This window comes from Panthera onca, chromosome B2, assembly GCF_046562875.1.
Source record: "Panthera onca isolate mPanOnc1 chromosome B2, mPanOnc1 haplotype 2, whole genome shotgun sequence".
NCBI lineage: Eukaryota > Metazoa > Chordata > Mammalia > Carnivora > Felidae > Panthera > Panthera onca.
Genome location: NC_138343.1, coordinates 148,599,111 through 148,623,835, shown reverse-complemented (window position 1 = coordinate 148,623,835; position 24,725 = coordinate 148,599,111). Strand labels below are relative to the sequence as shown.

Sequence of the window (24,725 nt, the reverse complement as noted above, 5' to 3'; positions counted from 1 at the left end):
GGTGGTAAATGTGGTGGTAAACGATTTCTAGAGATTACTTTTTAAATGTGCATTTACTTATTTTGAGAGAGAAAGCACGCACAAGTAGGGGATGAACAGAGAGGGAGAGAGAGAGCAAGAGAGAGCAAGCACGAGCAGGGGAGGGGCATAGGGAGGAAGAGAGAATCCCAAGCAGGCCCCATGCTCCACGCAGAGCCCGACTCTGGGCTTGATCTCACCACCATGAGCTCGTGACCTGAGCTGAATCCAAGGAGTTGGACGCTTAACCGACTGAGCCACCCAGGCACCCCTTTAGGGATTTTGATACACTTGCTTTACCTGGATAAAGACACGGGCAAACAAATATTCTAGCAATGAAATCATGTCTATAATTGAACATAGGAAGGCGTTTTATTTTTTTCTTCTGTGACGTCCAAGTTCACTAGAACTGTTTGCACTCAAGTGTAGGGGGAATCATGAGCATCCCATGAGGCATTTCCTTTCCAATTCTGTCACACCAGGTCAAAATGCTCTTGTGGTAAAACACGGGCCTTGAGTTAGGCTGGCCCCGAGGCTTTCGTCCTCGCCAAGCAAGGAAGTGGCCATGTCCGCATCCTGACTCGTCACCACAGAGCCCCACGCGGGGCTCGAACTAACCAACCCGGAGATCATGACCTGAGCTGAAGTCAGAAGCTTAACCATCCGGGACACCCAGGTGCCCAGACCCTATTTTAAACGTTGACTCAACATGTGCACATTGCACAAGAGTAAAATCGAAAAGGCTGCACAGAGCTCTGAGCTCAAAGATCTGAAACTGTCTATAGTTCTCTGATGAGCATTTCTTTAAAAAAAAAAAAAAAAAAAAAAGTGTGTTCTCCTTTAAGGCAACCCCCCCACAGCCCTACAGCCAGCAGCTGGCCTCTGAGAGCCCTGCCTCAGGACACTGGCTGTGCCGGGCCTAGTAAGTCATCCGTTTGAATAATTTTCTATATATGGAGTCGGAGGTCATGGAGAACGGATATGCCTTTGTTCTCCACGCACTGCCAAGGGAGGTTTCCCCAGAGCGCGTGGGGATCCGTTCATCCCCGGGGAGTGAGTCCCGGGGCTGTGGGGCCTGGCGGGGCCGAGGAGAGGTGCGGGGCGCACTGGGAACGCTCACGGAGCCCCTGGGATTTGGGGTTCAGTTTCCAGGCATGTTTGCTAATGAACAAAAGTTTTGTCCGGCGCAGAAGAGCATTATGCCCAAGTGTGTATGTGGCTGTTTTAAGGAAAGGAAACAGCGACACCCCCAAGCTAGAGAACAGCCCCGCAGGCCAGCGGAGCAGAACCGAGGGCAGGCGCCCGAGACGCCGCGCCCAGCACCGCCCGCCCGGGGCCCCGCCCGGTCCTCCACTCGGTCCTCCGCTCGGTCCTCCACCCGGTCCTCCACCCGGTCCTCCACCCGGTCCTCCGCCCGGTCCTCCGCCCAGCTCGCTAAGCAGGCACCGCCCAGGGCGCTGATTGGCGTTGTGGGCGAGGGGCGGGGCAGTGCGCCGGGAGTGCTCCCAGGGAGGAGGAAGAGGAGACAGGGCAGGAGCGCAGGGCAGGAGCGCAGGGCAGGAGCGCGGGGGGGGGGGGGGGGGGGGGGGCGGGAAGGTGGCCCTGATTGGTGGTAGTGGCGGGCCCAGAGCAGGGGCGGGGCTTCTCGGGACGGGTCCTCTCGGGGGCAGAGGAGGAGAAGGAGAAGGAGGGAGACCTTGGGGCTGCGGGCGCTGATTGGTGGCAGTGACGAGGGGCGGGGCAAGGAGACCGGCGCTGATTGGTGGCTGATGGAGGGCGGGGCGGTTTGGGGCGGGGCTGCGCGGGGCTGGTCCTCGCCAGGTGGAGAGGAGGAGGAGGAGGAGGAGGAGGAGGGAGCATCTGATTGGTCGTAGTGGCTGTGGGCGGGGCGGGGCGCGGCCGTCCACAGCTGGTTCTCACGGGCTGGTGGCTGCAGCAGCAGCAGCAGAAGGAGTAGGAGGGAGCATGTGGGGCGGCGGGCACTGATTGGCGGTAGTGTTTGTGGGCGGGGCGGGTTGGGGCTGGGCGGCGCGGGGCTGGCCCTCGCCAGGTGGTGGCAGCAGGAGGTGGAGAGGAGGAGGAGGAGGAGGAGGAGGAGGAGGAGGAGGAGGAGGAGGAGCAGGAAGCATCTGATTGGCCGTAGTGGCTGTGGGCGGGGCGGGGCCGCACAGGGCTGGTCCTCGCGGGGCGGTAGCAGCCTCGGCAGCAGCAGCAGCCGCAGGAGAAAGAGTAGGAGGGAGCATGTGGGGCGGCGGGCACTGATTGGCGGTAGTGGTTGTGGGCGGGGCGGGGCGGGGTGGGGCAGGGCTGCTGGGGGCTGGTCCTCGCGGGGAGGCAGCGGCAGCAGCAGTAGCAGCAGCAGCAGCAGCAGCGGGAGGTGGAGGAGGAAGAGGAGGTGGAGCTGGAGGCCGCTGGGGCAGCGGGCACTGATTGGCGGTAGTGGCTGTGGGCGGGGCGGGCTGCCCGGGGCTGGTCCTCGCAGGCTGCAGGGGGAGGAGGAGGTGGGAGGAGGGAGCGCTGGAGCGCCGGCCGCCGTGGCCGGCTCGGCCTGCCCTTTGTGCCCGCAGCCCGCGCCCCGCGCCGATGGCCGCCGCGCCGGGCTCCCTGGCGGCGCGCACCCGCCCGCGGACCTGACCCCGCGCGCCTGGGATGCGCCGGGAATGCGCGTCCTCCGGGCCTGCGGCTCCTCCCGGCTGGGCGCGGGGCGATGGACCTGAGCATGAAGAAGTTCACCGTGCGACGGTTCTTCTCCGTGTACCTGCGCAAGAAGTCGCGCTCCAAGAGCTCCAGTCTAAGTCGACTCGAGGTAAATGCCGTCGCCTCTGTGCGCGCAGGTACCCGGGTCCCCGCCGCGCCCTGGAGGATGCTGCGGGTCTCAGAGCCATTCCGAGCCCTTTCTATTGTCACATGCACGGTACCCACAGTCCCATGTCTGGGAGTTAAGTTTTTTGAGAGCTGGTCCGGATTTTCTAAAATCGAACGCTATTGTTGGGACTTAGTAATAACTGGACCGGTCCTCGGGCTCTCATCGGGGACGAAACTCTGCCCCTGTGGAATTTCTAACTCATTTTGTTCCCGGGTCTGCGCAGGATGCGGGTCAGTCACCGTGCCCACATAGGTGCTCCGGGTAAGGGGGGCGTTGGGATCCGTGCGGCTGGGCTGTCGCTCCCCCGAAGTCCAAAGTACAGAACCTCCCCGGCGCTCCCCTCGGCTGTGGGTCGGGGTGGATCGGGTTTATGGTACGGTGGCCCACAGCCACACAAGTGCTCCCGTAGCGGGCAGATGTTCTGTACTCGAAATCCGTGTAGCGTTGACCATATGTATATGTATACATATACAAAGGTAGCAATAGTATCCCCTCCCGCCAGTCTGAAACGATGCTCAGTAGTGAAGTGCCTGATGCAATATCCCTGCAGCTCCGGGTTTGATATAGATTCGACCTGAAACCCAGAGGACCCTGAAAATTAATGTCCTTTTCTCCTGTCCCTCATCTTGTCATCTTTGGGTTTCCAAAGTCATCTGTGGACAGTTCTCTGATGTGGTTTTTATTTCAGCAATCAGACCTTCTTCTCCTTATCCCAGTGTTCCAATTACATCGTTCAATCTATAGATGACCAAATGGTGGAACCCTGTTTAAGTAAAACAGACATTGTGATGTTGGGGGGAGGGGCTGGCGACAGAAGCTAGCGTTTCCCTTCGACATTGCCCTGGCCTTTGCCACAGGGCTGGCGCCCATCTCCGTTTTTGTTTGTTTCTGATGAAGTCGAATCAGTTGGAACAATGTCACATTTTTCATGTTGGCCTTCTTTGTCCAGCTGCCATGATACGGATCCGGGTGTGGGTTGTTACAATTAAGAGATCTTTAAGCAAAGCTCAGGGTTAGATATGAATGCAACAGGGAATTACTTGTATAAAAAGTTTCCTTTGCGGTATCACCGAGTTAGGATTGGACTAGATGGGAGTCTTTGTGGCTGGGCTCTGAGGGTAAAACAGATTTTTCAAACAAGTACAACTGTTAATCAAATAATGGAGGAGGGCTTGCCTTAAACCTCACATTGACAGAAATTAAACATGTTCATCGAGATAAATCACTTTGCTGGATCTCAGGCACTTTAAAAAGCTAAAGCTGATAAGAATAGAAACTCAGAACAGTATTTACCTTTATGCCTGATAAGTTTTTATTCATCAAATGCCAAGTTCATTATACAGCTCCTTGTTTCCTTCCGTTTCTTGTCCTTGCCTCGGGGAGGCACACGGGTGAGCCAACTCCCAGGGCTGTTCGGGAAGAAAGGCAACAGATACCAGGCTGAACTAGTGGAGGGTCAGCGATCCTGTACAGCATGATATACACAACCTCCCGTGTCATGGCTCAGCAAAGAGAACCAGGGTTTGAAAGTACCTCAAAAAAAGAATATAATGGGCGCCTGGGATGGCTCAGTGGTTGAGCGTCCGACTTCGGCTCAGGTCATGATCTCACGGTTCGTGGGTTCGAGCCCCATATCAGGCTCTGCTGACAGCTCAGAGCCTGGAGCCTGCTTCGGATTCTGTGCCTCCCTCTCTCTCTGCCCCTCCCCCACTTGTGCGCGCGCGCGCGCTCTCTCTCTCTCTCTCTCTCTCAAAAATGAATAAACATTAAAAAAAATTAAAAAGACATGGTGAGAACCAAGAGGGGAATATAAATGAGGTTTCTTCAATGTGAAAATAAAATTTCTAAAAATAATAAATACACCGTCGGCTACGTACGTCCACTGACTAGAAAGGGATGTGATTGATCTATCAGCACGTAATCAATGAGCACTTCATACAGTCTGGATGCTGGATGCTGGACAGAAGCATTAATAGAGAATGGGCAGCCCAGATAAAGTACTCTGTTCTCTACAAATGCCTTCACCTGTGTCTTAGGAAAAATCACGTAGACGTGTGTTACTATCCTCAGTCTATTGCTAGGAGGATCTCCCCCCAGAACTGAGGATCTTGATGAAAGCTTACCAGCCGATTGATTCTGCAGTTGCTTTGTAAAGACCTAGTATTTGTTCAGCCCTTTTCTCAGCATTGTAGATCCAGAAACCCTAAGTCCTGGAAGTCCTGGCCTCACGGTGCCTCCACCTAGTGGGGGTTCTAATAAGTCGCTGACCCTGTGCTTTAGTCCAGTAACTTCCAGATTCCGAACCAGCTGCCTTTCTTTTTCCAGAGAAGGCTGTTAATTTGTTTGCATATCCACAGCAGATTATAGGCCAAGAAACGCTCATCCAAAAAAAAAAAAAAAAAAAAAAAGTTAAATTTCAGAGGGGAGGTCTGTCCATAGTTTGAGGTTGTGTGATAGGACATATAAAGCCTTAGCATGGATGTATATTTCCTGTTTGGACTAAAGAAAAAGACAACTCATTTTGCAAACATGAACATATTGTTTTAATTGTTTCTGTGAAATTTATTTTGTAAAATATACACAGAGACTGAACATTTTGGTTTTTGAGTTCAAAATCTGGTGACATAAACAGGAAGGTGACTGTAGCTACTTTAAGGGTAAAAACACTGTTATTTTTATTAAAACAGCCATCAGGGAGAGACTTGGTCTTAATGTTTTCCGACTTGGTTTTAAATTTAACTTCACTTTAATCTAGAATCCAACATTTGCTAAGCTCTAACCAATAGAGAAGCCAGATTACTTAATCAGACTTGGACACAGTTTATGAATTACAGCTTAAATATTTTTGTAGTGTCTCAGCATTGCACCAACTAAGATGACCAGGATAGTCGACTCTGGCTGGAATGATTTTGGGAGTTTCTAAATGGAAAGTGGATATCTTTCCTAGACTTCTTTGAGCATGCCAGAGAAAGGCGTCAAGTCTCCGTGTCTGCCCTTCACCCTGATCTCAGGGCATTGACAACACTGCCCGAGGATCTCAGCACCTTCCCGGAAGGTGCAACCGTCTCCTGATTCAGCAGCCCATTTTACAGATGAGGAAACGGAGCCCAGGGAAATCCAAAGGGCTTGCTTTATGGTCCTGGCCCCTAGAATGTTGTAAAGGACGCTCTTGCTATAAGGACGTGTGCTATCATTCTGGGTTGTATGGTTACTGGAGTTTACCAGGTGTTAGACGGGACTTGAAGGAAGGCTGTTGTAATCGTTACGCGGAAATTACCCTGAGGGACATTGGGATGTTTTGGAATGTGCCCCAAACCTAAGATTCTTCTAGAGAACCTTTTTTGGAAGTTAGAAAGTTCCAGGTGAACCTGGGCTTTGTGTCGCAGTCACCTGAACTGGATTCTCAAGTCCACCTTTCACAGCAGCTGGCTCCTTAAACTCTGTAGCCTCCTTTCCCTGCGCGGTGAGATGGGAGAGTAGTCAGGGGGTTAAAGTGGCCAGCGTGAGCTGTCGTGGAGACTTAATGCTGCTCTGGATGGTAACACTGCAAGTCAAGAGTTGTCAGCTGTGGATACTGATCGATATTTTCTGGGTTTATTGACATTTTTCCTATTGCCCAGTGTCTCCTGCCTCTGTGTGCCCCTGAGATTGCCCCTACGGCCTGCAGAACCCACGGCTTGTGCTGTCTCAGTACACTCTCAGCCTGGTAATTAAGAGTTCAGATGACCTTCCTGTGTGACTAGGGGAAGAAAAGGCCAGAGATTGGCCCCATTCGCTAAGATGAAGTTCCCGTCCCCTGGCTGGGATGGCGATGTTCCTCTAACCTTACGTACCGCGCTATGAGTCAGCTGAACCGATCCGTGAGCCCGTTACCAGTTCGGGTCCCAAAGCCATGGCATCATGAGTTGAGGTGGCTTCTAGAGTCAGGAAATGCCCCAGCATCAGTGGCCCGACTGATGGAGCTTTGGGAAGGAGTCCTCCTTGGCTGGGCCTTCAGTTCCCCAGGAGAGACCCCAAAGCTCCAGTGCCTGGCTTGGGGCCTGGGGAAGGTTGAGAGGGGTTGGCTAGGAAGGGCGTTGAGTGCCTATTTTTTTTAAATTAATAAAAAGTGATATTATGGACTGAGTAAGCTTTATCTACCAATTGGCCAAAGGTATCCATACTCAAAGTCGGTCGCTTAAGGAACAGTCATTTTGTTTGGAGTGATCAAAGCCGGGGAGTCGGTTCTCTTTGACTACCTGTCATTTCATCTGTCTTTGACATTTTTGCTGAAAGACGATTGCGGGTGAGTGACAAGGACACAATGTCCTTTAGCTGGGAGACGGATGATGGTGAGCGGTTAAGCGGAAGGAGAATTTCATTTCTTTATGTATTCACTCAATTGTTCACACAACTCCAAGAATTTTGAGCATCAACCATGTACATGGTGCTAAGCAGTCGGTATATGATATGTGATCTTTATATGATCTCTGCCCTCCATGCACTTAACGTCTAGTGGGAGAGGCATTCTTGTGAACGGAAGCCCTACAGCGTGGAATTCTGTAAAATGACCAGCATCACTGGACTTCAATGGTCTTATCATACCGATTGTCAATTTGTTTCCATTTCCCGCGGTCGAAGGTAACTGACCGCTGTGTGTAGATGTGAGTATTTTTTAATTGCTTACCCCCTTTTAAAGGGAAGCATGATGTGCCGATAAAGTAACTGCTGAGGGACTCTCACCAGATACTGTGAGCGTTGTTGGCTCTAGTCATGGAGAAAAAGAAAGCTTCCTGGAAAGTCAGACATTAAGGCTTCTTCTTGGTGCTTGATAGGTAAGCTCTTCTTCTACATCTTGGGTGGTTTCCCAGAAAACCATTTCTAATTAAAATAATTTTCAGGTGCCTTCAGTAAAGGCACCCAAAAGTTCTATGTTAAGGCTGATTTTTTTTATTGGGCTTTCAGAACAACAAAAGGCAGAGACGACCACAATAAATAGTCCGTATTGATGAGTACCTCATTTGCTTACTGTTCTGCTTATGTACGTTTATTCTATTTAAACAAATTTTTTTTAATGTTTTATTTATTTTTGACACAGAGAGAGACAGAGTGTGAACAGGGGAGGGGCAGAGAGAGAATGAGACACAGAATCCGAAGCAGGCTCCAGGCTGTGAGCCATCAGCACAGAGCCTGATCAGGGGCTCGAATTCACAACCCGCGAGATCATGACCTGAGCTGAAGTCGGACACTCAACCGTCTGAGCCACCCAAGTGCCCCTGTTTATTCTATTTTAAAGACACTAAAATTAGGGGCACCTGGGCGACTCAGTTAAGCAGGTCAAGAACTCACAGCTTAAGGGTTCGAGCCCCGCATCGGGCTCTGTGCCGACCGCTCACAGCCTGAAGCCCGCTTCAGATTCTGTGTCTCCCTCTCTCTCTGCCCCAACCCCGCTTGTCTCTGTCTCTGTCTCTGTCTCTCTGTCTCTCTCTCTCAAAAATAAATAAATAAGTATTAAAAAAAAATAAAGACCCTAAAATTTCTTTGTGGTCATTTTTTGTGATAAGCCTTATACCTGCAATTTCAATACAGAATTTCTCTCCTTACATGGAAGGAAAGTCCCCAAAGTATCATTGCTTGTTCAAAAGTATGTGAAAAGACAGCCGAAAATATTGAGATCTCACCCAATTGTCTTTTTTCACCTCGTTTACACCTTCTTTCTGTAAATCTGCTGGCAGGCAGTCCTTCTGTCCCATACCCCAATACAGCAAAGAAGGTTTCCCTATGTTTTTCCTGCTTTCACAAGCCCAGGAAAGAGCTGAACACTGACTAAGGGAAGGACGGTGTCTCAGTGCACATCATCTGACATTACCCAGGATTTCACTCTGTTTCTTGCATGAGAAACTGTCCTGGATGTGGCAGATTAGCAAGTGGGTAGGAGACGTCCGACGTCCGACGTCGGATGCAGGGAGGGAGGTGGAGAGAGAGAGGCTCTGGGGCTTGAACCGAGAGTCATGCTAACCAGTGTTGTGGGGGTTGTTCAGTACATTCGGGTGCTCCAGTGGAAAGTGCCCCTCCAAAATGTGGGGAAATCGAGGCTAGGTCTGTTTGGGATACAGTTGGCAGCCAGTAGTCGAGCCAGGAATAACCTTCATCTTTGGCCCGAAGGTTCTGGGTGCGTCAAGCTAACCCTAACGACGTCCTGTACGTGCCCCACCGTTATTTCTGATGACGCGGGTTACGCTGTGCGGTATTTTCCCCCCAGCATTACATGTTTGCTGATATATTTTCACTGGTAAAAGCTATTAAATTAAACTCAAGTAGGAATTATCAACAAATAGTCTGTTAAGCCACAGAGCGATTTAATCAAGCAAATGGATGAGGCACAAATATGTTCAGTATAAACTGTGGTTCATCATATCTGCTTCGCAGCTGCGTCAGAAGCCCCTCCTGCTACGAGCCAGTGAGGGGACGCCGTGGTGGTGCGGCTACAATTAACCACTTGGAACCCGCACGCCGGGCCACGGATGGCGAGCGTGTGGGAGACACAAGCCCACGATTTCCCACTGAGCAGGCAGGACTCTGTGTCTGAAACCGCCCGACATGTGCCGTGACAGACTCTCCCCCACCAAGCTGTAGTCAGGCTCTGAGCCTCCAACCTTGGGCTCCTGTGTCATCCTGGGTTGGGTCTGCTGCAGTGCCCAGTGTTAGCAGGAATCCCGCTGAGTCCCTTTAGAGAGAATTCCCCCTCTCCCCCCGCCCCCCATACCCTCAATATCTGACCAACTTTTTTTTTTTTTTTTTAATTTTTTTTCACATTTTTATTTTTGAAACACAGAGCGAGACAGAGTGCAAGCAGGGGAGGGGCAGAGAGAGAGGGAGGCACAGAATCCGAAGCGGGCTCCAGGCTCTGAGCCGTCAGCGCAGAGCCCGACGCGGGGCTCGAACTCACGGACTGTGAGATTGTGACCTGAGCCGAAGTCGGACGCTCAACCGACTGAGCCACCCAGGCGCCCCCCAAATTCCTTATCCCCACCACTCTGCAGCTGATGTCTGCTCGCTCTGGCCCGCCTACAGCAAGAATCCCACTAGGTCGGTCTAGAAAGACTCACCCTGCCCTCACCGACCCTCCAGCCCTGCTTCTTGCCCATAAATCCCCACTCTTCCTTCTTGTATCCGAGTGGGGCTCAGCCTCTCTCCCCTCCCGCGAAACCCTATTGCTGTGCTCCCAGGATGCTGTGCTCCCAGGAATACAGTCTTCCTCACTGTCTTTAGCAAGTGTCAGCATAATCTTTCTTGCCTGGCACTTAATGTTGTGGTCATCTGCATATGATGTTACCTGGAGATCCATGAAGGGTGTCCCAGGAACACCACCGGTCAGAGAACCCTCCTCAGCCGCACCGGGAAACTACAGAGCACGCGTGCCCCCGCGAGCTCTGCTTTACAAAGGTCCTGGGAACCTCCACACCCTGCACTGTGCCACCTCCCACCACTGGATGCGCCCCCACCTTGCTGGCCGCCCTTCTCCTGGCCACCTGGCCCTTCCCTCTGCCTCTCCGGGCCCCTCACCCTGTTGAGCTCCTGCCTCCTCAGCGACAAAACAGGGAGAAGCATAGGCCAGTGCTGTCCTCGAGTTATAAGATGCTCGCAAAGTGAAACGTGCCTCGTCAGGGCAGAGTCTGCACTTGGCATTCTGTGGTCTCAGGCGAGGCCGGCTTTGGTCGGACCCTATCTGCATAGGGTTTTGCACTATGATACAGAAACACAAAGTTTCTCCCCTGTCTCGCCCTTCTGAGTACACATCTGCTTCGGGTTAGTATTATCACCACAAAGCAGCTTTTCCTAAGTTGTGGCTCTGTTAAGGTTACCGAGAGTGATGGTTTAATCGACGTTGCTGACGTTTGAAACGCGGGTCACGGAATAGCAGCTCTTGTAAAAGAGAAGGGGGGTTCACGGGCTGACACAGGGTGGCCGGGGCTGGGGGTGTCGGGAGAGGGGGTGAGGTCCCGGTACATATGCTCTGGCTTCTCACAGAAAATCGTCCTTTCTTTTGACTCTTCTGGTCTCCCGCGTGAAATTAACAAGATTCGAAAACCTGACTCCGAGAACGAGTGCTTAGACTATTGGCCGTTGTGTTCCCTCCCGTTGCCAGAGAAAAGAGGGCTCTGAGTAAGACCCACAAGCCAGGAGAAACATGCTCCGTGCCCTGGAATGATTCGTGTGCTGTGTTTTCCGGCGTGGGATTTTCAGATTTAGCCAGAACACGAGTCTGGGACCTGCTTTGATGGGTGTCTGCCGTTAACATGAGTTGGGACACTTTGCATGAGACGTCCCGGCCACACCGTCCTGCCCAAGGCCCACGGGCTCACAGCTTTTCCTAAAATGTGCAGCTGGACTTATAAGGGGAAGGCGGGGAGGGATTTTACTGTGAAAGACTCTATTTTGGAACGGTGATGGTCAAAATGCTCCAGTGACTACTTAAATTGCTCATCTGGGTCTCACGGTTCACATTTTTCTTAAGTTTTATTTTATTTATTTATTTTTTTTTTTGAGAGAGCACAGAAGCAGGGGAAGGTCAGAGAGAGAGAGAGAATCCCAAGCAGGCTCCACATTGTCAGCACAGAGCCCAGTGCAGGGCTTGAACTCATGAACCCTGCGATCATGGTCTGAGCCGAAATCAAGAGTCAGGTGCTCAACCGACTGAGCCACCCAGGCACCCCCAGCAATGTTCACACTTTTGGCCCAGGATAATTGCAGACTTTCTAGAACTAAGGTTGGATATAATATCGATTTCCAAATGTATCTTCCTATCCAGAGTATAGCGTGGACAGTCCCTTTCTAAGGATGAAAACACCAGAAAGCGTCCAACTCGGAAATGTGAGTACAACGCGAGAGGAGGCCGGAAGATGCCTTGGAGGGTCTTTGTGCGAGGAGGCGGAAGGGAGGCCGGAAAGGCTGAGGAAGCCCAGCGGAGTTAGTGCCTGTGGGGCCCCCCATTCGCGTGGCCGTCCTCCGGTGAACCGCTGAGGCGCGTCACGGCCACAGTCCACGAGGCGAACGCACAGAAGTGCCACTGGAGACACTCCTGTCCCAGGACTTGCTAGGACGAGTCTCTGGTTGGCTCTGAAGAGAAAGGAAAGGAAAGAAAACCAGACGAACAAAGCGGAAGAGAGCACTTATTTTTAGAACCCCTTCGGCCTCTCGCGTTCCGCTCGGATCGTAACTACTTTAGGGACCGGGACGTGTGCTGCTGGATCGTGGGAGCCACTCTGGCCGACTGTCCTCATCCCAGAGAACCCCTCGAAACAGCATGCGGCTGGGCATGACGTTTGCGTTTCTAGATCTTATGTTTCGAGATCTTGCATGAATTTTGATGTGTAACTGAATCAAGACTCTGTAGGCTCCGTTCCGGCAGCGAAGTAAAGAAAAATGTGTGACCCGAGAGGATATGCTGAGGTTGGTCCGCAAAGGGCCCGTGTACACGACATGCTCAGTGTGCACTTCAGTGTCTGTGAATGTTTAGACTCTTAAAGTTTTCTTTCTTTTTTTTTTTTTAAATTTTTGAGAGAGACAGAGACAGAGCGTGAGCAGGGAGGGGCAGAGAGAGGGGGGAGACCCAGAATCCGAAGCAGGCTCCCGACTCCGAGCTGTCAGCACAGAGCCCGACGCGGGGCTTGAACCCACACATCGTGAGTTCATGACCCGAGCTGAAGTCAGATGCTTAACCGACTGAGCCCCCCAGGCGCCCCTGCCTTAACGTCTTCACTGGCACATACTGCTTTTTTCTTTGACAGCCTGTGCTGTTGAGACTGGTGACAATAGGACTTCAGTAGTTGACGTGAGAACAGACGAGGTGACTCTCAAAATGAACGGGCCGTGATCATTTTGTAGGTGCACAAGGGAGGGACAAGAGGTACAAACCGGAGGCCCTGATGGGGCTCCTCCTTACTAGGGGTGACGGGCACGGCGAGTCGTGGGGGCACAGTGCCCGCCTTCCCATTACTGTCTCTACCTCTGTGCAGAGCAAGGGGAGCCTGGCCCCTCTTCCCAGCTGTGAGTGCAGCCTTCTGCCCCCGCTTCTTGTGCCGCACCCCATCCAGCCCCTCTGGGGACCCTCCCTCCACCCCTGTGTCGTCCCCTACCCTGGCTGGCTGTCCCTCGGCCCCTCCTCCCACACCCAGCCTCCCCCTTTGCTGGAGCCCCTCCGGGGCGTGGGTCCAGAGCTGCTTTCCCGGAGGACTCTGGCTCTGGAGCACGGACATCTGGGCGGAGAAGCCCTGTGGGGTTGGGGGCAGAGAGGTCGGCAGTGCCGCGAGGCCCGGGAAGGAGTGGACTGTGCCACCGTGGGTCCTCGCCCCGAGGGCGGTTTGTGTTCAAGATCCGTCCGGAGGGAAGGAAGGTGTCGGCAGAGAAGCGACTTCCTTGTGGTGTGGGCTCGGTCACCCATTTCTGCGATGTTCTGGGTTTTTATCCCCCGAATCACATCCGCTCCTGCCGGGTCAGGCCCGGGTCTGGGGAGCTGCCCCAGCAGGTGCGGAGGAACGCGCCTGTCCTCGGCTGCCGACGGCGTGGGCCCGGCTCCTCTGTGCTAGCTCGGCGCTTTGTCACCATGTGTGAACTTACAGAAAACCTGCAGCTGACCTGGACCCATCAGGCTCGACCCCAGTGGCTCTGGGTCCGTGGACAGCACGCGTGGCCCCCAGGGCTGTTGTCCTGCCGTGTCCTATATGGATGCTGCCCGTGTAGCACGTGTGTTCTGGGTCACTGTGTGTGAAGCCCTTGGAGGCCTTCGGTATTAACCAAACACTCACCGCGCCTAGAAATGATCTACAGGGCTTGCGTTTAGGGGGTTAAAGCGTAGGGGCAAATGGGCACGACCTGAGACTCATGGCGGGGGGAGGTAAAACCACTGTGTACGTGCAGCAAACAAAGGATGATAAAACCACACGTCAGCGCGACACCGTCCTGGCAGCGGGAGCTTCACGCCTCTGAGGCTGCTGTTTGGCGAAACTTGTCCACACAACTGGCGTCTGCTCTACACTCACAGTGTGGCCGATACGAGCGTCGTCCCGCCATAGGGATTGTGGAAGAAACAAGACAAATCGTTTCTATCACTTAAAATTTTTCAAAAGCTGCAAAAGTATCTTTTTAAAAACATTTACTTTTGAGAGAGAGCGCGAGCAGGGGAGGGGCAGAGAGAGAGGGAGGCACAGGATCCCGAGCAGGCCCCAGAGCCGTCGGCACAGAGCCGGATGCGGGACTCGAACCCAGGAGCGGCGAGATCATGACCTGAGCCGAAGTCGGACGCTCAGCCGGCTGAGCCCCCCCCAGGCGCCCCAAAAGCTGTAAGATCGCTTAAGAGGTTCAGAAGCTATCAACATTTTAAACTCCCAGAAATTTTTAAATATAATGCATAGCAGCAATTTTTAAAAACTGAGAAACCAGAAAGGCCAATAAGGATTTGTGCTTTAGAGCTTGTGCTTCCAGAAGAATAAGTGTAATTCCAGGAAGGTGGCTTTTGAGACAGCTCTGAAGGCAATTTCCCATGAAATATGAAAGCCTCCCAACTCCAAATGCTGGGTTTTTGTGACAGATCATCTCACGTTAACACTGATGTGCCCGAGGCTGCTTCCGGGCTGGTGGAGGGAGTGGTGGCCGTGGAGGGACGAGTGGTGGCCGGTGGACAGCAGCCAGGATCTGCCACGGTTCCCTGTGCGCGCGTGGCCCCCGGACGTGCCTCCTGCAGTCCCCTACTCCAGTTCAGCCTTTGTGGGCCAACAACGGTGTCCTTCCTCCGTGGTTGAGGCAGGAAGGTGGCGGCTTCCCTAAAGTTCCAGACGGCCGGTGGTTCATTCCGACCTGACCTGACGTGCCCGTGTCCAGGACTTTCCTTAGCTCACAAGGAGAGGGCCACCCCGTGTGATATCTTCAGAAGTCTTAAGACGCTTTTCTTACCCCTCCGTCCGTCCCGCGACGCTTCCTCCTCGTTTTCCCTCCCCTCCGCGAGCTCCCCCGCGTGCTGCGTGACCAGTGAGCCACAACCTGGGAAGCACCTGTCAGCATGGACGGGATGTTCTTTGCACCTTGTGGACGGTCAGCTGAGATGGATCCTTTAGTTACTAGAGCCGAAATTCTACAAAGGCAGGTGAGGAGCGCGGCCGTGTGTCCCGCTGGGACTCCGTTGGCAGGAGACACGGACGACATAAGGAGAGGAGGGGCCCGGGCTCAGGGCTGAGTCTCCATCAGCCCGGGGAGTGCGAGAGAGCCCAGCCCCAGAGTCCACACCGGGGAGCTGGCCGAGTGTGCCGGCGTGGACCCACGGCATCCTCGGCCAGTTGGGAGGCTGGATGATGGCTCCAGAAGGGGTCCATCGGAGTCCTGACCCCAGGGCCCTGTAAATGTGACAGTATTTGGCAAAAGGCACTTTACAGATTGAATTAAGTGGAGGGTCGTGAGGTGGACAGTCCCGGACGATCCGGGGGCCCCGGGGCATCACCTGTCCTTCCAAGACGGAGGTCGGGGGAGACTGAGATGAGGGAGCAGAGGACACGATGGGGGAAGAGCCAGAAGCTGGAAGCCAGGGGACCCGGCCGTCCAGGAGCCTCCAGGAGGGCCCAGCCCTGTCCACACCAGGGACACCGGCTTTGGACTCCTGGCTTCCAGAACCGTCGGAAAAGTCCGTGTTCTTGTCAGCCACTGAGTTTGTGGCGATTCGTCCCAGCAGCAGACGGACGGGCACCGGAGGTCAGTTGGTTTTGAGTTGCACCCCCAGTCGTGGGGGAGGCGGCATCCACGAGGGTCCTCCGCTCTGAGCCTGAGCGCCTGCAGGGCATCTCGGGGCCGCCGTGTGGGGGTCCCACACCGTGCGAGGCTGGTGGCCGACGACCCAGCACGAGCCGTGGCCATGGCTTTCTCAGAGGCTCTCGGGGCGCCTGGGAGGCCCTGCCTAACCATCGCTCAGGCAGTAAAGGTCTGGGGAGCACTCTCCCGAGGGATGAAGCTTCTGCTCATGGAGCTGGTGGTCTCGTGGGGGAAGAGGAAAAAGCCAGATCGACCGAGCAAAATGTACCGACAGTGACGGGGTTGTGGAGAAAGGCCACACGCAGTGAGCGGGAAGCCAGGGGGACAGAGGAGAGCAAGCTCTGATAGGGCGGCCCGGGGAAATGTCTCCGTCTCGGGGCCATTTTAGCAGGGGGAACAGAGCGGGGACACAGCTCCCAGTGTCTCTGTTCCTCGGGGAGAAGCAGGTGCATGTGTCCTGAGGGGGGGCAGCTGCAGGCCGGCACACCCAGAGCAGGAGGACCAGCGCTTGCGGGGGGAGGGGGGCTTGCAGCTTGGAGGGGTCAGATCTCAGCCTACAGGCAGCGACACCCCAAACGGGGTCCTTCTGGGGAGTGACAGGGCTCTGCGTGCCTCGGAAAGCCCCTCCCAGATGGGGTGCGGGAAGCGGACCCCTGGGTGGCGGGGTGGGGGGGTGGAAAGGAAAGCTGCATTTGATGAGGGAGGCAGGCCCCGGCCCCCGTGTAAGTGAGAGAGGGGCCGTGGGCCCTGCCCCATGGAGGCCCTAATGGGCCTCAGTGGGGAGATCCCAGGGTGCCTGCTGGGATTCACGTTGGGCTCTCCTTCCCAGGGGACAGCGCGAGGTGCCCCCAGACAGCCACGCGCTTTGCACAATAGCGCGGAAGACAGAAGGGCTCAGTGTGGAGCCGCACCTCCCGCCGGCCCTGGCCCCCGTCCATCCACGGGCCCGTCACACACCATGTCGGAGGCACTGGTGGGAGGCCGTAAGTGCAGGGGCAGGCATGTGTCCGGCCTGGACGTTTTCCTGATTGTGACGGTCAGACTTCCCCTCCAACTTCAGAAATCCGGACACACGTTTTTCATCAAAGACTTGAAGTATTAAGGAAAAGTCCTGAAAAGTTGATAAGAACGGACGGCTCGTTTCCCGCAGGCTGTGCCTCCTCTGTGTGTTCTGAAGGCACGAAACAACTACTTATTTTTAAAAAGAAATAGTCGGGGCACCCGGGGGGCTCAGTCGGTTGAGCGTCCGGCTTCGGCTCAGGTCATGATCTCATGATCTGTGGGTTCGAGCCCCGCGTTGGGCTCTGTGCCCACAGCTCGGAGCCTGGAGCCTGCTTTGGATTCTGTGTCTCCCTCTCTCTCAGCCCCTCCCCTGCTTGTGCGCTCTCTCTCTCTCTCTCTCTCTCTCTCTCTCTCTCAAATAAATAAACACTAAAAAAGAAATAATCAAGGGATGGGTGTGGAGAAGAGTGAGGAGGGGGAAGGAAGAGGAGGGAAGGTGGGGAGCACAGTCAGCAAAGGGGTTGGAGCAGGGACGGGGGGCAGACATACAGAGAAGGGGCGTGGAAGAAAGACAAGACTGACACAGAGAAGATTCGGTCATGGCCACTTGGGAGGAAAAATCATCAAAATGTGGGAAGAAGTCACGCTGTCCTGAGTGTGACCGCAGCACGACAGGCGGGAACGCGGCGGGAACGGGCAGAGGGTGCCCTGTAACCTACGTTGGAGACACAGGACTGCTCGAAGCCAAGAGGAAAGGGCAGGGGCACGGAGCAGGGGCACCGGACGGAGCTCCGCGAGTCTGGGCCCCTCGCCCTGGTTCATAGCTGGAGCACAGAGCAGAGCAGAGGTGCAGGATGTGATTCTGGAGCGAATTCGGCTTGTGTACCGGCGGCTTCTGCTTTTCCGTGGTCCTCTCACCAGGTGCTCGTTGCAGGGAGGGTAGATGCCTGTCGGAAGATGGGGGTAGGGGTGCCTGGGATATATCACACCTGGCAGACAGGGGGTCGGGGACAGGCTGAGCCGCGAGCTTCCCCAACGGGACCCGGGAGTCTCCCCCAGACTCTTCTCAGGGGGGACAACCAAGCTCCCTCCTGCTGCCCCCGGTGGGCAGAGCTCTGGCCTGCAGGGGTGGCAACATCAAAGAAAAACCAGAGGGCAGAAAACACCCAGACGGGACTTGGAGAGGGACTTTGGAGAGCAAGTCCCATCTTTGTTAATTGGCGGTGTTTGTGCTGACATCACAGAACGCGGCAGGCCGACAAAGCAGAGGGTGTTCCTGTGTTTAGGTGACCGCGGCTGGTGTGCTCCCGGGGCGTGGGTGCCGGAGCCTTCCCCCCACCCCCACTCCCACACCCGTGGGGCGTCCCTGCCCGCGGATGGGGCCCGAGGAGTCTTCAAAAACAGATGCATGGAAACGTAAGAACGTGTTGCCAACCACACAGCCCCGGACAACAGCTGCTCGGAGCCCGAGGAAGGACAAGCCCTCGTACAATGTGATCAAAGAGTCCAGAGTGGCCCCTCACACACCCTTGTTTCACTTCCCCTGGGTCTTCATGAGCCAAGCGCTCGGTGAATTTCACTCTCCTACAGTGTCCTTCGTCATCGCCAGCTCTTTCAGGTTGTGAAAACGCGGCTGGTGAAACGCACCAAGTGCCTTTCAGGGACACGTCCGTCCCTGAGACAGACCCCCAGGGCTCCTCCATCTGGGACAAAACAAGTAGACACAAAACCAGGATTCAAATGCTTATTCTTGGGGCGCCTGGGTGGCTCAGTCGGTTGAGCGTCCGACTTCGGCTCAGGTCACGATCTCGCGGTCCATGAGTTCGAGCCCTGCATTGGGCTCTGGGCTGACAGCTCGGAGCCTGGAACCTGCTTCCGATTCTGTGTCTCCCTCTCTCTCTGACCCTCCCCCATTCATGCCCTGTCTCTCTCTCTCTCAAAAATGAATAAACATTAAAAAAATTTTTTTAAATGCTTATTCTTCCTCTAGTCAACACGCCTTTCATGCATTTTCTGGTCCCTACAGTGAAGGGGATAGAACCATCTGAAAACTGGCTAAGGCAAGTTTTCTTTCTTAGCGAAGGAGAGTATGAAGCATTCGCTCTGATGGTCCGGGGATTAAAACAGAACGATCCAATGTATGCGTATGTGTTTGTACGTGTGTGTGTGTGTGCGTTCGTGTACGTGACCGCGAGGTCCAGCCTCCGGATGGGGCCGGTACAGAGAGCAGGGCAGAGCCAACCTTAGAGAAGTGAAATCAGAGCCCTGTATCAGCTCGAGCCCCTGGTCCGTATTACCTGGGGACATTCAGTTGTGGGATCTAGCCAGTCCCTTTCATTGTTTAAGCCAGTTTCATTTGCGTTTTCACTCATGCAGATAAAACCGTCCTGGAGCACGCATGTGATTTCATGAGCTCTTTATAAGAACCCTAAGAAGTAGTATAATTATGCCCTTTTCACAGCTGAGAAAACGAATATTAAAAGATCACATAGCTTGACGGGGTCGTGCTGCTCGTACTGGGAATTGAGGACCAAACTCGGTTCGTTGCCTCCAAAGCAGGTGCCCTTAGCCACTAGGATGCGCATTAGAGTCAGAGCAGCGTGTTTAGACCACGTGACCTGTCCCGTGCACACTGGCCAGGAAACTGCCATCCCAGAAGTGTTTTGTGTCTAAGAAATGAGGAGGGGACTCCCTGGGGAGGTATACACTGTGTCTGAGTTCCAGCGTCCCTGGTGGGGGATGCCTCGTACGTACAGGTGCTCAGCAAGGAAGCCGTGTGTGACTGCTTCCCGTCCCTGTGCCCAGGTGGGCTCAGGAGGCTGGTTAGCGGGACCAGCCCCTTCCCGGTCCAGGGTTTCCGGCCCCAAACTACTGATGGTTCCACCAAAAGGCAAAGCTTTTGATGTCCCTGTAATGACAGCAGCGAGGGGCCCGTCACCACACCTGATTTCCACCTTTTGCTACTGTTTTGGGTCCTTGTGGTGTCCTCGTGGCAAAGACTGCCATGAGGGGCAGAGCCAATCGCGTGGGAAAGTACAACTGAGGCTGAGCAGATCCCCAGAGGAATTACAGCCTCCAGAAGCTTCCCTGGGAGGGGGGCTTGGTCCCGCTAACGCATTTCTGTGACTGTTTCTTTCGCATCGATGGGCATGTGTGGTAAAATATTTAACCGTTTTAGAAACGCTGATAGAATTCTGACAGAAGGGGAGCATGTCTTTATAGGATGTGTATTTGGAAAACATAATAATCATACTTTTGTGTTTCCAAACATAGGGGAAATGCTTTTTCAGAGTTTCCGGTTTAATTGAGATGGTACCTGGGGAACACTAAAGTTACATAGTTTTCGTTCATTGAAAAAAAACCAAAAGGTATATTTTATATGTTGCTAATCATTGTTTTATCCTTTTGGGGTGTTCAGTGGGTCTAAGGATACTTTTGTTCCTTTTCTGTCTCCTTTTCTTTCCCACAGTAATCTCCAGTCTAAAATCTAGATCATATAAGTAATAATATGAAAAAGTAAGCATTCAGAACAAGATAAACATGGGCGTTGATTCTGGGAATATTATTTTCCTTATTATACTTAGCTTCCCACTTCTTAAAATTATTCCGTCGTAACTCTACGTAATAACTAGATATGCATATGTTTATTTTGTGGAATAAATTTCATGAAAGCATTGTAACGTTGTTTTCTCTGCCATCATTTTCCATATGCTATCATGGCCAGATTTTTACCAGCCCTGTCTTTTAACTGTAGTGACCATATTTTGATCCATTTCTGGAAGGAATTGTTTACATACAAGAGTGTACAAAACCATGACGTACAAGATAAAGACTGACGGGCGAACCGCATTTTCCGCCCCAAAGGTATCCACAAACGTGTGAGCTAAATGCCTTTGTAAGTGTTTGGCAGGAGGAAACGGGCCACCTAATTCCTAGGATCTTTTCTCTGTTAAGCATGCTGAGTTCGTTCCTTTGAATCGCGTCCTCGATGGACAACTAATGCTCTCAAAATTCAAGAAATTTGCCTTAACTCTCACCCCTCCTTCTGTGGCCATTGTCTGTGGTGACTGGATTATCTTCTTCACAGGAAGGACCAGGAGCCATTTGCCTTTTAGGTTTCATGGTATTGTCATCCTGTGCTAATAAGCGCCTCGCAGGCTCACAGAACCCCTTCAGAATCCCTTTTTACGTGATGCTTCCCATTAAGTATTGCTGTTCCTGGCAAGCTATTTGGTAGTATAAGGTACAGTGTTGAAATAAGTAGCAAAAGGTAGGAGTGTAGAGAACAAAAATCAAAACAAGAAAAAAGAGTAAGAATGATTCGGAAAAATGCGTAAAAGAAGGTAAATGAGTAAATCAGGTGATACGAAGATGATGAACTCGCTTTATCTTGAAGGTAGCAAGGTATTTTCTGATTAGAAGAAGATTCCAGTTTGTGAACTCCCCATTTTCAAATAATTATAAGTTAATGAAGTATACTTGATACTAAAACCTTTCTGAATGAAATCAAGATGTTGGTAATTTGTAATACACTTTAGAAAAAATGTCTTATTTTGAGAAACTACATACACTAGTGGGGGAGGGGCAGAGAGAGAGAGAGAGAGAGAGAGAGAGAGAGAGGGAGAATCCCAAGCAGGCTCCAAGCTGTCAGCACAGAGCCGACTGGGGGGCTCGATCTCACAAACCATGAGATCATGACCTGAGCTGAAACCAAGAGTCAGACGCTCAACCGACTGAGCCGCCCAGATGCCCCTATAATACATTTTTGATGTTTTGATATTCTAGGTCGTCAGTAGGAATATGAAACCTCATGTCCACCAGTGTGGCTGCAACAATGTTCTTTTTTTAAAAATTTTTTAATGTTTGTTTTTATTTTTGAGACAGAGAGAGAGAGAGAGAGGGAGACCGAGTGTGAGCGGGGGAGGGGCAGAGAGAGAGGGAGACACAGAATCCGAAGCCGGCTCCAGGCTCTGAGCTCTCAGCACAGAGCCCCATGTGGGGCTCAAACCCATGAATCGCGAGATCATGACCCGAGCCGAAGTCGGACGCTCAATCGACTGAGCCACCCGGGTGCCCCAACAATGTTGTATATTAGAAGGATGATGGTGTCCCCAGGCAGCCCAGCAGTCCTTTCTGTGAAGACCCTGAAAGTAGATTGAAATCATGGTTTCTCCACGTGTCTCCTACCCTGGGACGCAGTCTTCAAACATCATGTACAGACTTTGAAGAAGAGCCACCCTGCTTGCTGGTGATGGGTGGGGGGGGAAGGTGTTCACCTCCCTGTGGTCTCCCCTCCCCCCGTGGGTGAGAGGACAGGCCACAGGACCCCGGGGTCCCAGAGAAACTCAGTGTGAAGGCTACCAGTTTAGACAAACGATCCCATAGCAGAGGACCTACCATGAACCCGCTTACCTCTGCCGTCTCCACCCATCTGCTCGAGTGAAGACAACAGACCCCCTGCCACCCCCACCCCCACTCCTTCCCCCCCCCCCCCCCAAGCATTTTCCAGAGGCCAGGGGACATCGGGCTGAATTTGGGCTGACCCTATTATACGTTCCGGAGGTTGTGCTTCAGAATAAATTCCCAGCCCTAAATCGTCCAGTTCTTTCTGATCAGTTCATTTTCCTCTTTCATGTTTCAAAAACTTTGAAAATCCAATACAGTTAACCTACAGTGTGATATTAGTTTCGAGTGTACAATATAGTGATTCAGCACTTCTACACGACACCCAGCGCTCATCAGGATACGTGTGCTCGTAATCCCCCCCAGCCCCCCTCTTCTGGTGACCACCATTTCCTCCTCTATAGTTAAGAGTCTGTTTCTTGGTTTGTCTCTCTCTCTTTCCTTTGCTCCTTTGTTTTGCTTCTAAACTTCCACATGTGAGTGAAATCGTATCATATTTGTCTTTCTTTGACTTACTTCACTTAGCATAATACTCTCTAGCTCCATCCATATCATTGCAAATGGCAAGATGGCATTCTTTTTATGGCTGAGTAATATTCCAGTGTGTGTGTGTGTGCGTGTGCGTGTGTGTGTATACACCACATCTCTACCCACTCATCCGTCGACGGACACTTGGGCTGCTTCCATAATTTGGCTATTGTAAATAGTGTTGCTGTAAAGGACGCTGGTATCCCTTCGAATTAGTGTCTTTGTATTCTTTGCGTAATACCTAGTGCAACTACTGGGTCGTAGGGTAGCTCTGTTCTTAACTTTGTGAGGAACCTCCACGCTGTTTTCCACAGTGGCCGCATCACTTTGCATTCCCGCCAGCAGTGCACGTGGGTGCCGTTTTCTCCACGTCCTCACCGACACTTGTTTCATTCTTTTCTAGTCTTCAAAAAAAATATCTCTAGCTTCCTGGTTGCTTGGACTTGGGAATAAACACAGCTTTATGTCTAAATACATTTCTCATATGGAAGAAACAGAATAAACACCTAAGGAATAATTCCACATCCATGGGGGGATCTGGTTGAAGGCCAACAAGTTGAGAAAGCTTTTCCTTGAAGAAGAAATAGAGCGAGAAACGAATGAGAGGAAGTTCTGCAAGACTCAGGGGAAAAAAGCCTTTAGACCCTTTCACCAATTTCAGAAGGTTGCCTCTCTCTGTGTGGTATCCGCACACATATGCTTTTATGTGCCTTTCAGATCCAAACAGGCGTCAGAATGTTATCTGTCCCCTGATTTTTGTCTCCCTAACAGATGGACGTAATCCCAAGCCTGTAACTGGAAATTCTCGGGTGGGGATTTGCTTCTCCCACATACCGATCGGTTGATAAATTAGATGTGAGAATCTTGATTCCAGCATTTTTTTATTTTTGTAGCATCAAACTGGACTAAGTTTACAGGGACATAGGGATACTTGCACCAGCATATGAGTGAACAGAGGGACCCAGCTTGTATACCTGTGAGTGCCTGCGTTTTTGCAGGGGCCAAGGGAGCATCCGTCATGCCCTGGGGGTGGGGGGGACTCCATAGCCTAATTATGTCGTCCTTTCCATCCTAAATCCTCTCGCAGTGTCTACAAGCAGATATCCTGGGGAAACTGCCCGTCGTGACTTCAGCCAAGGCCTCCTAGGACCTTTGTGAAAAACTCTATAGTTTTTTCTGAGCATTGAGTCCAAATTTGAGATTAGATGTGGGAGAAGAAGGTACTGTGTGTCGTGTTTAAGTTGCACTGTCATAAAAGGTGCCAAGAAAGTCCCTTCTTTGAAACTCCTCAGGATTGTTTGGTTCTAAATTCCCTTGAGTATCAGGACGTTTTTCTGTTTGTTTGGGTTTTTTTTATAAACAACTTTATGAGATCTAATGCACATACCATCAAGGTCACCCAGATAAAATGTGCAACTCGGGGGCACCTGGGTGGCTCAGTCGGTTGAGCTTCCGACTTCAGCTCAGGTCATGATCTCACGGTCTGTGAGTTCGAGCCCCGCGTCAGGCTCTGTGCTGACAGCTCGGAGCCTGGAGCCTGTTTCAGCTTCCGTGTCTCCCTCTCTTTCTGACCCTCCCCCATTCATGCTCTGTTTCTCTCTGTCTCAAAAATAAATAAACATTAAAAAAATTTTTTTTTAAAATGTGCAACTCAGAGGTTTGTAGCCTATTCATGGAGCTGTGCAGCCATCAACGCACTCGAGAACATTCCTCACCCCCAGAGGAACTTCTGGACAATTGCTACGACACCTGTTTTCTCCTCCACTGGCGTCCAATAGCCCTAGGGAGCTACTGGTAACTTTCTATCTCTGCAGATTGGCCTACTTTGGGTCTTTCCTACACGTGGTGTTTTGTGACTGGCTTCGTGCACTTACCATAATCTCTTTAAGGCTCATCCATTGTTGCCAGACGTGGACACATACGTGTGGCCAGAGCACATATTGTTTACCTAGTAGTCAGCTCACAGCTGCATTTTTCTCACTTTTTGGCTTTTGTGATTAATGCTGCTATGAGCAACTTTCTGTGTGGACACAAGTTTTCCTATCTCTTGGCTATGTATCTAGAAATGGAATTACTGAATCAGATCGTAAGTCTGCATTTAAGCTTCTGAGGACACTCCAGGCTGTTTCCC

At 52.3% G+C, this 24,725-nt stretch overlaps 1 protein-coding gene across 5 annotated transcripts in view; it reads left to right on the top strand.

Annotated features, from left to right (window-relative positions):
* Nucleotides 1–24,725, top strand: part of RPS6KA2 (ribosomal protein S6 kinase A2) — a 349,946-nt gene that overhangs the window by 179,152 nt on the left and 146,069 nt on the right. The window contains exon 1 of one of the 5 annotated variants that reach the window (XM_060617074.3): nucleotides 2,347–2,824. The exons of the other annotated variants lie outside the window; for them this stretch is intronic. Within the exon in view, the coding sequence (XP_060473057.1) occupies nucleotides 2,726–2,824 (99 nt within the window). The 5' untranslated portion in view covers nucleotides 2,347–2,725. Of the gene's footprint in view, nucleotides 1–2,346; nucleotides 2,825–24,725 lie in introns of those variants that run through there. 5 annotated transcript variants of the gene reach the window in all.